The following is a 12,713-nucleotide window of genomic DNA, read 5'->3' on the forward strand; positions in this document are numbered from 1 at the left end:
CTTTTGGGTCTGCACATTATTCACTGCACAACAATTTTTTGGTTAAGTCTTGATTCCTGAAAAGTTTTTGGTGATTATGACAGGTACCAACTTGGTATGCTCAAATATGGTTTTGGTTTTACTGCATCACGTAAGAACTATGAGAAATAGACATTTTTATGTTTACTGACAATAAAATATATAGTCAAGTTTACGTTTCGCACAAGCGACTAAATGAAACAGAATTAAAAGTGTTTTGCTCCCGAGTTTCTTTTATATTCAGTGTCTGGTGCATCACGTTGTAGCATCCAACAATAGTCGGCAAGCATTGACGGATTCCAATTGCCCTGGTATCGTTTCTCCATCGTAGCTATGTCTTGATGAAACCTTTCACCGTGCTCGTCACTCACAGCACCGAGATTTGCGGGGAAGAAGTCCAAGTGTGAATGGAGGAAATGAATCTTGAGTGACATATTGCACTTCATTCTCTTGTATGCTTTGAGAAGTTTGTCTACCAGCTGAATGTAGTTTGGGGCTCTGTAATTGCCCAGAAAATTGTCAACAACGTCTTTCAAGGCTTTCCAGCCAATTTTTTCCGGCCCAACTAACAGATCTTCAAATCGCTTGTCACTCATAACATGTCTGATATGGGGGCCAACAAAAATACCCTCTTTGATCTTGGCATCAGTTATTCTTGGGAACATCTGTCTTAAATAACGAAAACCTTCCCCTTCCTTGTTCATTGCTTTCACAAAATTCTTCATGAGTCCCAGTTTAATGTGAAGAGGAGGCAAAAATATCTTTGTCGGGTCAACAAGCGATTCATGTGCTACATTTTTCTGTCCTGGAACTAACTTTTTACGGAGTGGCCAGTTCTTTCTAGAATAGTGCGACTCTCTGTCTCGGCTGTCCCATTCGCAGATGAAACAGCAGTACTTTGTATAGCCAAGCTGCAGTCCTAGTAACAGAGCAACGACTTTGAGGTCTCCACAGATATTCCAGTTATACCTGGTATACTGGACATACTTTAGTAACATTTCCATATTCTCATATGTTTCTTTCATATGTGCTGCATAGCCAACAGGTACTGAAGGATAAACGTTGCCATTGTGCAACAGAACAGCTTTCAGGCTTAACATTGACGAATCAATGAAAAGACGCCACTCTTCCGGGTTGTGATCACAACCAAAGACCGAGAACAATCCTTCAATGTCACAACAGAAACAGAGACTGTCGACTTGTGCAAAAAATTTGGTTATATCATGATGCCGGTCTCGAAACACAGAAATTTTCGTACTTGGTGATAGCAAACACCATTCCTGCAGTCTCGAACCTAGCAGCTCAGCTTTTGCTTTTGACAGACCCAAATCTCTGACCAAATCGTTCAATTCGGACTGTGTTATCAGATGTGGATCGCCTGATGAGGATGGTTCAAAATCCGGGTCAATGTCACTGTTAGAACCCTGCACTGCAGTTTCTTCATCTGGTTCGTCTAAGGTCCAATCCTCTGGTGGTTTCGGAACTGGAAGACTGTCATCATGTGGCATGGGTCTCATTGCTGAAGGCAGATTAGGATATTCAATTGACTTCTTGTTTTTGGCAGAGAAACCAGACACATTAGTCAAACAGAAATAACAGTCCGTCACATGGTCTTTCTGTTCTCGCCATATCATCGGAACAGCAAATGGCATCGTCTTTCGAGTACCTCTGAGCCAGGCTCTCAGACTAACAGCACATGTCGCACAGCAAATGTGAGGCGCCCATTGCTTGTCTTGATCACCTATTTTGCAGCCAAAATACAGATGATAGGCTTTCTTTACAAGGGCAGTCATCGAACGTCTCTGAGGCGTAAGTGTATATTCCCCACAGATATAGCAGAATGTGTCGCGGCTGTTACGACACCGACGAGACATATTGCCCGACACCAAAACGTCTATAGCATCAAGCTTACTTACTGTTATATTGCTACAGCTACTATACTACTATACTTTACTATACTGATACTATATACACACACGGACTATCTATATTAACCAAATGAGCAGGATCGGTGTATGGAAGCCACCATTATAGCATGGTGAGACAGCGCAAGCTCGTTCAGACCTGCCCAGACATGCCCAGGATGTCATCTTCCATAAAACAGCTTCCAACCTGGCTAGATTTTATGCATGGACATACCCAGGCGGCACAAACCGTTGTTGATAAGACACTTATGGGAGAAAAAATTGTTTGCATCCAAATATAAGAAAAAATCACGACAAAATTGAAGATTTCTCTGAAATGGTACGTGATGGGTAATTTTTGATGTAATATTCATGATCAGCACCCAAAATTCTATAAGAAACACCCAGCAGTGTTCAGGAAGCAAAAACTTTGTTGTGCAGTGATCATTTTGTCTGTGCCTTTCAGATTGTTAGGTTTTCATCTCAACATGCAGGAAAACACAATGCTTGGATATAGACAGCTGCTTTGAACTCCGTTGTTGCTGGATTTAGCAATTCAGGAAATGGAAAGCTTTAGTCATGAACAAGGCAGTTCCTGATAGCCTTATGTGTGACAGGTACTTTCAGGGATGGTGCATAAATATAGGCTTTACAAGATGTCCAGAAAACCCCAGACATGTCTTCTTTTTAGAGGACTGTTCCGGCTCCCGGATGGACTTTCCAAAACCTGGCATTTGGCTAGGTTTTGGAAAGCCCTGATGTGCCACGTCTGGAGGGCCTCTGAGCATGCGTGGATGATGTCACACACATCCGCGCAAGTTCCAGGCCCTTCAGATGCGGACGGAGCTCGTCCGGAAGAAGAGAAGCATCTTCGTGAGGGCGGGGCTTGGGGCAGAACTGGGTGGGGCTGGAGGTGGAACTGAGCAGGGCCAGAGGTGGAAATGGGCAGGCTGGGGCAGAATGGGGTAGGGCTGGAGGTGGAATGGGGCGGGGTCAAAATATGGTAACCCTATAAATGTATTAGGTATTCTAGGTTATCCTTCAGCCTCGCAGTCCTTTCCGCTAATCTTCAGGCCCTTGGCTTCGGCCTTTCCTGACATATCAATAATTTAAACTCAACAATCGTGATCACTCCACGAGAACCCCTCCTAGAACAATCCTGTAAAGATTTCATAACTGGTCTTCACAAGGCTGACGGTCAATGATCTGAAACAATGTCAAAACATAGGATTTTGTTTTTGAAAACTGGCACTTAACAAAATAAGATAAAATTCTTTTCAGCTACGGGGCAAAATATCGCTCAGAATTAAGGAAGTTGATTGGTTGGGCTGAGAACTTTTCAGCACCCCCTGGTACTGTTTTGGTTTAACTGCAGCTTAGAGAATGACACGGTGGTTGGTACCCACGGCTAGCTGCGGGTAACCCGCCAAAAGGTGACCAAAAAAAAAGTCATTGCGAGTTCGGGGACAAGGCCATTCACCGCCCCGTGGAGCAGTGAATGGTAGCACGGGGCGGTGAACAAGTAGTGAACGCGCGGTGAACGAGCGTTCGATCCGGCAGCCCACCCTCTCCCGCCGGCCATCCATGCATCTCCCTCCTTCCTTTTCCCTTACCTTTTCTTCTTGAAACTGGCGATTTCTATAAGGCTACGAGCTGTATTACAGCCGGAGCCTTTAAGTCGTGTCGCGTTGCCTGCTGGAAAAAGTCTCCTCTGACGCAACTTCCTGTTTCCGGTTGCATCGGAGAAGACTTTTCTAGCAGGCAACCCGACGCGACTTCAAGGCTCCGGCTGTAATACAGCTCGTAGCCTTATAGAAATCGCCAGTTTCAAGAAGAAAAGGTAAGGGAAAAGGAGGGAGGGAGGGAAATGCATGGCTGGCCGCAGGAAGGAGCTGCTGGACCGCGTGAAGGGTGCTGGGGATGGGGGGATGGAGAGGAGAAGACACTGAAGACGGTGACGGTGACGGGGCGATGAAGGGGATGGCAGAGACAGGGACGGGGCGGTGAAAGGACCAGTGGGGATGGGGGGGGGGGGGTGCAGAGGATGGTGGTCCGGGGACGGGATGGTGATGGGACAGAATTTTTCCCCTTGTCATTCTCTACTGCAGCTGTTCCAGAGTAGCTGCTGCCCTAGACAATCATTAGGCTGCCTAAGGGTTAGGCCTGCCCTGAACAAATTTACTCTGTATGTAAGGTTCTCCGATTCAGCTTGGCCGAATATAAAGACAGTGCAAACTCTTGATACAGGGGACATACAGTACTCCCCCGATATTCGCGGGGGTTCCGTTCCAGGAACCCCTGCGAATCTTGAAAAACCGCAAATATCGTTTTTCATGGGGGAGACTGAAGAGGGCAGCGGGAGAGCAGCCGAAGCGCCGCGAGTGCAGGAAATCACTCGCGGTATGCTCCGACCGCCTCTTCCTGCACTAAGTCGGGCCTTATCCAATCAGGAGCTGCGTGTCAAGTCACTTGTTCAATACACATTCCCTTAAAAAAAAATGTAACTCTAATCCCTCACTTGATCTGTTTATCTTGACTATATTTGTAAGCTCTGTCACACAGACGGTCTCATACGTGTTTAGGAAGGAATTCAATAAAAGGAAAATTTGGCACTGAAAAAAACTGAGCACGAAGCACTATTTTATAAAGGGAGCGCCCCCCTCTGCAGAATACCATTTGGTATTTGGTCTAGCCTTTGGGTGCTGTACTAACCTCAGGTGTAAATGCTGGCTCCCATGTTAGGTACAAATCAGTACATTTCTGGTGAATTCTGTAAATCCATACACATTTTGGGGGAATGCCCCCCTGGCCACGCCCCCTTTTCCAAATGTGCGCGAATGAAGTTAGACGCCATGCTTTACAGAATAGCATACAGCGACATGCGCACGCAAAGTTTTAAAGACTGCCAATTATCAATAATTGCTTGTAAGCACCCAATTACTGATGTTTCTGAGCTCATTAGTTCATTTATATGTCTACACCAGGGTAGGGAACTCCGGTCCTCGAGAGCCGTATTCCAGTCGGGTTTTCAGGATTTCCCCAATGAATATGCATTGAAAGCAGTGCATGCAAATAGATCTCATGCATATTCATTGGGGAAATCCTGAAATCCCGACTGGAATACGGCTCTCGAGGACCGGAGTTCCCTACCCCTGGTCTACACATAGTTGGGCATGAACATTGGGGTGTGCTATATACTATAGAATCTGGGAGTTAACGTACAGCGCGGCGCATGTCCAGTAGTGCTATAGAAACGATAAGCAGTAGTAGATGAGCCCAGTTTTGGTCTATTTTACAAAGGAAATATAGGCACTTTTGCGTCTTTTGAAATGGGTTTCCTGATACTAGCTCTGTTAACATGCAAATGTCCACTCTCAAAGCTGGTGTAAACGTGCAGGTGTAATATTTAGGGATAATTTAATAAATTATATTTTGCATGAACTCTTGTTTTTTTATTTTTTTATTTATAACCTTTTAAATTTAATCAAGCATACATAACTTGAAAAAGATCGGAAACAGTCAAATAAACAAAAAGAAATCACCTAATTATACAATCAGATGTAATGAAAACATTAACTAATATTTAGTCCACAATTATAGAGATCAAGAAAGGAAATTTTCACAATTAGAAATATAACTCTTACTAGAGTAACGGCCTAGGTAACCCAAGCTACAGCCGGATGGTAGGTCATTTATCATTGGACTAAGATTCCAACCTTTCTTTTGGTCCAATAAAATCTAAAAGCTGTTTGGGCTCAAAGAAAAGAAAATTCTTACTCTGATAGGTAATATAACATTTTGCTGGAAATTTAACCAAAAAAGTAGCCCCAAGAGCTAGGACTCTTGGCCTCAGGGCCAAGAATTCCTTCCTTCGCTTCTGGGTTTTCTGAGCCAAATCTGGGAAAATTCTAACATTAGAGCCCAAAAACTTGTCATTAATATGTCGAAAATACAAACGAAGAATATATTCCCTATCACTTTCCAAAGCCAATGTCAGCAACAAAGTAGTTCTGTCAGTTATCACCTCAAGGGAGCTTTGTAGAAATAAAGACAAATTCATGTCCAAATTTTCTTTTGGATCTTCAACAGCTGTAGATTCCCCTTGAGGTTTCTTTAAGGTCAGATAATAAGCCCTCACAATTGGAGGTAAATTTTCCAATGGAATGGAAAGAACCTCTTGAAAATATTTTCTCGCCATCTCAACAGGTGAAATGACGGGACATTTAGGAAAATTCAAAAGTCTTAAATTGTCCTTCCTCAAAAAATTTTCAAAGTTCTCCAACTTACGGGAAATAAATGATCTTTCTTTAACCATTTTCATTTGTACAGTTTTAATTTCCTTTTTAATTTCTTGTTTTATACGACTAAAAGTCCTCTTGTGTGAAAGAAATGCCGCAAAGAGACACTGTGCACCTTTATAGGACTCAAGGGTAGAGGTGTTTTGGTGGAAGAGTTGGGTCACCATCATGAAGTACGTATAGGCCCCGCCACATTCTGACTGGCCATGTCCCGTTCCGCCCCCAGCCCCACCCCCTCAACCTGTTTGCTTGTCAGGATGGCATCTGCGCATGTGTGACGTCAGACGCATGCGCAGATGCCGTCCCGACGTCACTCGTCGCTAGAAGTTTTTCAAAACCTGGACAAAGTACTGGGTTTTGGAAAGCCGTCCGAACCCCCGTACATGTCCTCGAAAAGGAGGACATGTCCGGGGAAATCCGGACATCTGGTAATCCCTAAGTACGTAAGTTATCAAATACTCAGCTCTGCAAATACTTCACATGGTTGCATGATTTTGGTTGGTGTTTTGAAGCTATTTTAGAATGATACATAGGTATCTATGTGTCTTTGGAAAACAGGTACCTAGATCACTTGGAAGTAGGCACACGCTTTCTGCACAGGAAGTGTCTATGTAGATGTGCAGTCAGAGAGTGTTCCAAAAGCCTTTTATCATATGTAAAACGTCAGAGGGAAGGCTTCCGGATCAGCCACGGGCAGCGTGCAGGAGCTGCTGCTCATGGCTTTGTGAAAAGAAGGGCAGCTGGAGGAGAGAGAGACGGCCAGACGAGGTCAACACCTGCGGGAGGGAGGCACAAATTTGGGACACAGCACAGAGGGAGGGAAGGATGATGAGGGGCACGTTGGGACATGGAAGGGAGGATGAGGGGCGCGTTGACACAGGAAGGGAGAAGCAGACCCCGGTTCGTAAGTATGAGTACGACATTCTTAACTTGGGGACTGCCTGGTACTTACAGCATTTTCTTTATTTCTTTTTAATAATTTATATTACACATATCCTACAATTCTATGCGGATTACAAATTATTCAGGTACTCAAGCATTTTTCCCTATCTGTACCCACTCTATCTAATGTATCTGGGGCAGTGGGGATTAAGTGACTTGCCCAGGGTCAAAAGGAGCAGTGCGGGATTTGAACCCACAACCTCAGGCTGCCAACGCTGTAGCTCTAACCACTGCACCGCATACTCCCACTCCCTGGGGCAATGGAGGGTTAACTGACTTGCCCAGAGTCACAAGGAGCTGCAGTGGGAATTGAACCCGGGTCCTCAGGTTCTCGGGCCACTGCATTAAACATTAGGCATAGCACATAAATGCAAGGGGAGTGTCCATGAGGGAGGGAGGGGGATGGGCAGTGTTGCCACTTACAATATTCTTGGCGTGTTACTTCTGCCCTTTCCGCATTTACATTCTTGCAATTGCATTAGGTCTGTGGCTGATGTATCTGTGCGTAAGGCATGCTGATTTTGGGTTACGCTAGTTTTCCACAACAGAATCTGAGCATCCAAATTCTATAATCATATAGGTTCTCATTGTGTGGCAATAGGGGTGCTTACAATCAGATTCCCACTTATACAATTATCTCCACAGTGCAGATACAGGAGTAGGGCAGAGTTTTTCAGCTGTAATCATTTGACTTCAGAATTGTGCCTTCCTATATCTTGAAAATGAATCTCACAAATCTCAGCTGTGATACAACTGAATTATAGATATTAAGGCCTTGATTCTATAAAGACTGCCTGAAGTTAGGCGCGGATATTGGTGGCTAACTTAATTTTAGTAATAGGTTTAATCAGTGCCGATATTCGGACTCAAAGCCTCACAATCAGCTTTAGTTGGACTTCATTGAAAGTTAGGTGCCTAACTCGAAAAACTGTATTCTATAAAAAGTAAGCACCTAGCCCAAAGTGCTTACACTAAAAGTGGGCGTGGCGAGAGGCGGACCATGGGCACCTCTCTGTGAATTAGGTCGCATTTGGCGCTGATATCGGTGCCTAACTTTAGGCGAAGACAACCCGGACATAAATGTGGTGTGCCTAAATGTTAGCAGTACGACAGAAAGGCAAGGGAGGCGACTGTTCACCCAACAAGGATCCTAGTTTTGGCGTATAAACGACGCCTTCTTCAGGGGACGCTGTTGCAGAAACGTAGTACAAGCACTTGATGATGTGAGACAACGATCTCCACGCTTGTTTTCTCACATCGTTGAGGGCATTTACTATGTTTCTGCAACAGCGTCCCCTGAGGAAGGCGTTGTTTATACGCCAAAACTAGGATCCTTGTTGGGGGCCATACCAAGACTATGGTGTAGCTGAATAGATGCCTCCCTTGCCTTTCTGTCGTACTTCTATCATACCAAGCAGCCTTATGGGGCAAAGACTTAGAAAAACTAATTACACACTCAAACAATTATGGTGAATTTAGGAAACACCTAAAAACATACCTGTTCTCGAAATACCTAGGTAACGAATCAGGACAATAGCCCCCATCGCAATCCCTCCCCAATTTAGATCTTGTAAACTGTTAACCTCTAATCTCTAACTATGAATGTTCCTCACAACTTATGGAATTTTTCTAATTCATTGTAAACCGCATGGAACTTCACGGACCTGCAATATATAAACTGTTGTTATTATTTTCATTGTTGCTACTATCAGATATTCACCGCTACACTCTGTAATTCGATGTCTGTGCAATTTATCTTCATTGTAAACCGCCTAGAAGTTGCAAGATTGTTGGCGGTATATAAGAATAAAGTTATTATTATTATTATTATTCCAAGGCGAGGTGTTCTTCTTTTGCCTGTCTCGTGCCTAAATGTTAGGACACCAATGCTGAGTGCCGCCTAGGCATGCTTAGGATGATGTTACGCATGATTCTATAATGGGCAATTAAGTTTTATATAATTGGTGCTGATAGAGGCACCTAAGTTTAGGCAGACTTTACAGAATCATGGCCTAAGGCTATGATTTTATATACAGTGCCCAAAAAATTGGCATCAACTAGAATGGCACTTAGTGCGATTCACAAGGTGCATATTCTTTTTATAAATTCATGCCAAATGCCATAACATTTAAGTGTACCCATTTAAGCCAGCTAAATCCAGGCCTAAATGCTGAACCTAAGTTGTGCCCGACTTGGACCGTATTCTATAACAATGCGCATAACTTTTAGGAATGCCCCAGATCCAGCCACGCCTTTCCCCTGGCCTGGCCCCCTTTTCAAATTTGCACACCTGAACGGGCACATACTTTTTAAAGAATCACACTTTCCCCAAGCTGTGCATGTCATTTTTCATTAGTGCCGATTAACCTCAATTACGAGATATAAATTGCAAATTATCAGCACTGGTTAGGCTTATTAAACAAGTTATGCACGCAAATCAGCTGTGCGCATCGATTTGCACGCAAAATGTAAGGGGCCGTATGCAGAATTTGGGGGTAAGCGCCTGATGGTACTTACTTCGGGAGATGAATTCCACCCTCTCATCAACAAGGAAGATATGGGTTTTGGAATGGAATATCCAATCGGAGGTCTGATATGATGATAAGCCATGTCTGCAGCTGCGGCAGCTACGTATAAAATGAAATATAATTAAATGATATCCGCCATTTAAAATAATGCTGACTGAAAGCCTGTTACCATATTTCATCTGGATACGATTTGAGAACTATTCAACAAACATCACCACACAAAAACATCCTTACTGTGGAAATAACAGCTCGCATACTGGGGGTATAATAAAACCCTTCTACAAATTATACAGATACAATAACTATTTAGCAAAATGCACATAGAGTTCAAGGAAGAGCAACCTCTGCACAATGCTAGACGAGATGAGGAAAACTGGATGTTTGTAGTTGTGCTTTAATGTACAGCCAGTGAATAGTGTTCAGCCCCTTTATTTCCTGCTATTATAATTTTTTTTTTTCTTTTTTTTGCAAATTAGCAGCTGTGCTGAGTCTAGAGACTCGAGAAAGCTTTTCATTAACAGGCAGCTGTTAATTTGACACATCAGCAGCATGCCGCAGGTGAGAAGGTTGGTCGAGACTGTAAATTTGAGATTGCAACAAGAATGGCAAAATTTTTATCATTATTTCATTCTTGTTACAGTTTCTTTTGCCACAAAACTGGATTTAATTGAAGACGCTGTCTGTTCTCATTGAAGTCTTTATTGGAGTAATAGAACTCCAGAATCTTAAAGAACTTGGAGATAATTTTGATGACTTTTTGCTGTGTGGCTTCAGGACTGAAGACTGACAGTGCGTGATAAGTTGTTTATTAATTCCTGATCTTATAAATACTAAGTTAATACTGCAAGAAAAGTAACTGGCTAACTCAGCTATGCACAGGAATAAGAGTCCTCAACAGCCACAAACAGGAGTGTTTTCAAGACATCCACAAACAATATGAATCCTATATAATAAAAGGCTAGCCGCGCATGCGCACTCCTAGATCCGTAGGATCCGTGCTTCCGAGATCAGTAGGTCTGTGGCTGCAGGAGTGCGCATGCGCGCTAATACGTCACCAGCCACCGATCGCCTCCTCAAGCTGGGACTGCAGCTAGCTGCCGATCTGGGAGGAGAGGGATCGCGGCCGCTCAGCGCCCCCACCGAGAAGCCCAGCAACTTTCCGCTGCCCGGGACACGAGTCATTTGCCGCCCACCCCTTCCCGCGGGCCTGACTGGCGATTTAACAGCGTGTGCAGCAGTCTTCACACGCTGCTTCGGGCCCTTTTACTGCCCTGATTTGTTCTGCCGCATCTCTGATGATGTCATCAGGGACGTGCCAGAGTAAATCAGGGCAGTAGAAGGGCCCTAAGCAGCGTGTGAAGACTGCTGTACACGCTGCTTAAATCGCCAGTCGGGCCCGCGGAAAGGGAAGGGGGGGGGGCGGCAAAGGACTCGGGGCCGTGTTTGTAGTCGGGACCGAAGGGAAAGGGGGGTAGAGGAAACGCTAATGCTGCTGCATAGGGAACTGGTGTGGGGGGAGGGAAATGGAGGGGGAGGGAATGCTGCTTTGGACAGACAGACAGAGGGAGGAAGGGAGACAGAAAGAAAAGAAGAAAGACACAGGGGCAGGGAGAAACACAGAACGACAGACAGACAAAGAGGGACAGAGACAGACAGAAAGAAAGACAGCGGGAGTCGCGTCAGGAGGGGTGCGGGATGCGGCAGAGGGAACTTTTCCAATGGCTGCAACTGGGCGGCTGTCGGGAACTTCTGATCAGGGGCAGAGCAAGGTAAGTGTATCATAGGAATAAGAAGGAAGGGGGGGGGGAGAAAAAGGAAGGGATGCCTACTGCTGGACAGGGGGAGAAGGAAAGAGGTGCTGATGGACAGAGGGGTAAAGAAAAAGGAATGGAGGCCTAATGTTGGACAGGGGGAGAAGGAAAGAGGTGTTGCTGGAAATGGGGGAAGTAAAACAAAGGGAGAAGGGCTGCTGCTGCATAAGGAGAGCAGTGAAGGGATGGTGGTGGACACAGGGGAGGTAAAAGGAAGGGACAATGGACAGGGGGAGCAGTCAAGGGGTGGTGCTGGACAGCCAAGGAAAAAGAGACAGAAAGAAAGAAAGCGGCTAAGGAGAGAGAGAGAAAGAAATAAAGACACACACACATATATTCTAGCACCCGTTAATGTAACGGGCTATAAGACTAGTGAGATATATTTGCATTCAGTACAGGTAATATACTATTATGACCAATCACTTCTATAGCGCTACTAGATGTACGCAACACTTTACAAATTATATACAAGTACTTTCTCTGTCCCTAGTGGACTCACATTATAAAGTGTTTTGTGTACTTAGCGCAATGGAGGATTACTATAGAAACATGATAGCAGATAAAGGCCAAATGGCCCATCCAATCTGCCCATCCAGTATCTCTTCCTCTCTCTAAGAGATCCCATGTGCTTATCCCAGGCTTTCTTGAATTCAGACACAATCTCTGTCTCCACCACCTCTTCCGGGAGACCGTTCCACACATCTACCACCCTTTCTATAAAAAGGTTTTTCCTTTGATTACTCCGGAGCCTATCATCTCTTAACTTCATCCCATGCCCTCTCATTGCAGAGTTTCCTTTCAAATGAAAGAGACTCGAATCATGCTAATTACATCACATAGGTATTTAAATGTCTCTCAAGAAAAAAATCAGAGTAATAACTTAATTCCCAAAAATACCAAAAATGTATATATTACTCACCAGAGATGGGCTAAACACTCCCGATAAACATTTCATCAACAGGTGGAGAAAAAGCCTCAAAATTCATATATGTCAGCAGCCAACAATCAAAAAGATAAACGTTCAAATCTGCTTCATTTACTATCATAGGCAAAAAACTCCACCACCACTGAAATGCATTTATCAAAGGGTAACAGAACCCATCACTGTGCACAAGAAAAGAAAAAACAAAAACAAAAAGTTTCACTTAGCTTAGGATTCATGGTCCACACAACGCCGCAGATGAAAACGTCTGGCCAGACAAGATGGCAATG

The 12,713-nt window shown here is 44.2% G+C and overlaps 1 protein-coding gene across 8 annotated transcripts in view; it reads right to left on the bottom strand.

The window, feature by feature from the left end:
• Positions 1–12,713, bottom strand: part of LOC117346428 (serine/threonine-protein kinase TNNI3K) — a 278,321-nt gene that overhangs the window by 70,950 nt on the left and 194,658 nt on the right. For all 8 annotated transcript variants that reach the window (XM_033915962.1, XM_033915967.1, XM_033915964.1 and 5 more), the window contains one exon: positions 9,680–9,789. In XM_033915962.1, coding sequence (XP_033771853.1) covers positions 9,680–9,789 — 110 coding nt within the window. The remainder of the gene's footprint in view (positions 1–9,679; positions 9,790–12,713) is intronic.

The sequence above is a fragment of the Geotrypetes seraphini genome, chromosome 12, assembly GCF_902459505.1.
Source record: "Geotrypetes seraphini chromosome 12, aGeoSer1.1, whole genome shotgun sequence".
Classification (NCBI taxonomy): domain Eukaryota; kingdom Metazoa; phylum Chordata; class Amphibia; order Gymnophiona; family Dermophiidae; genus Geotrypetes; species Geotrypetes seraphini.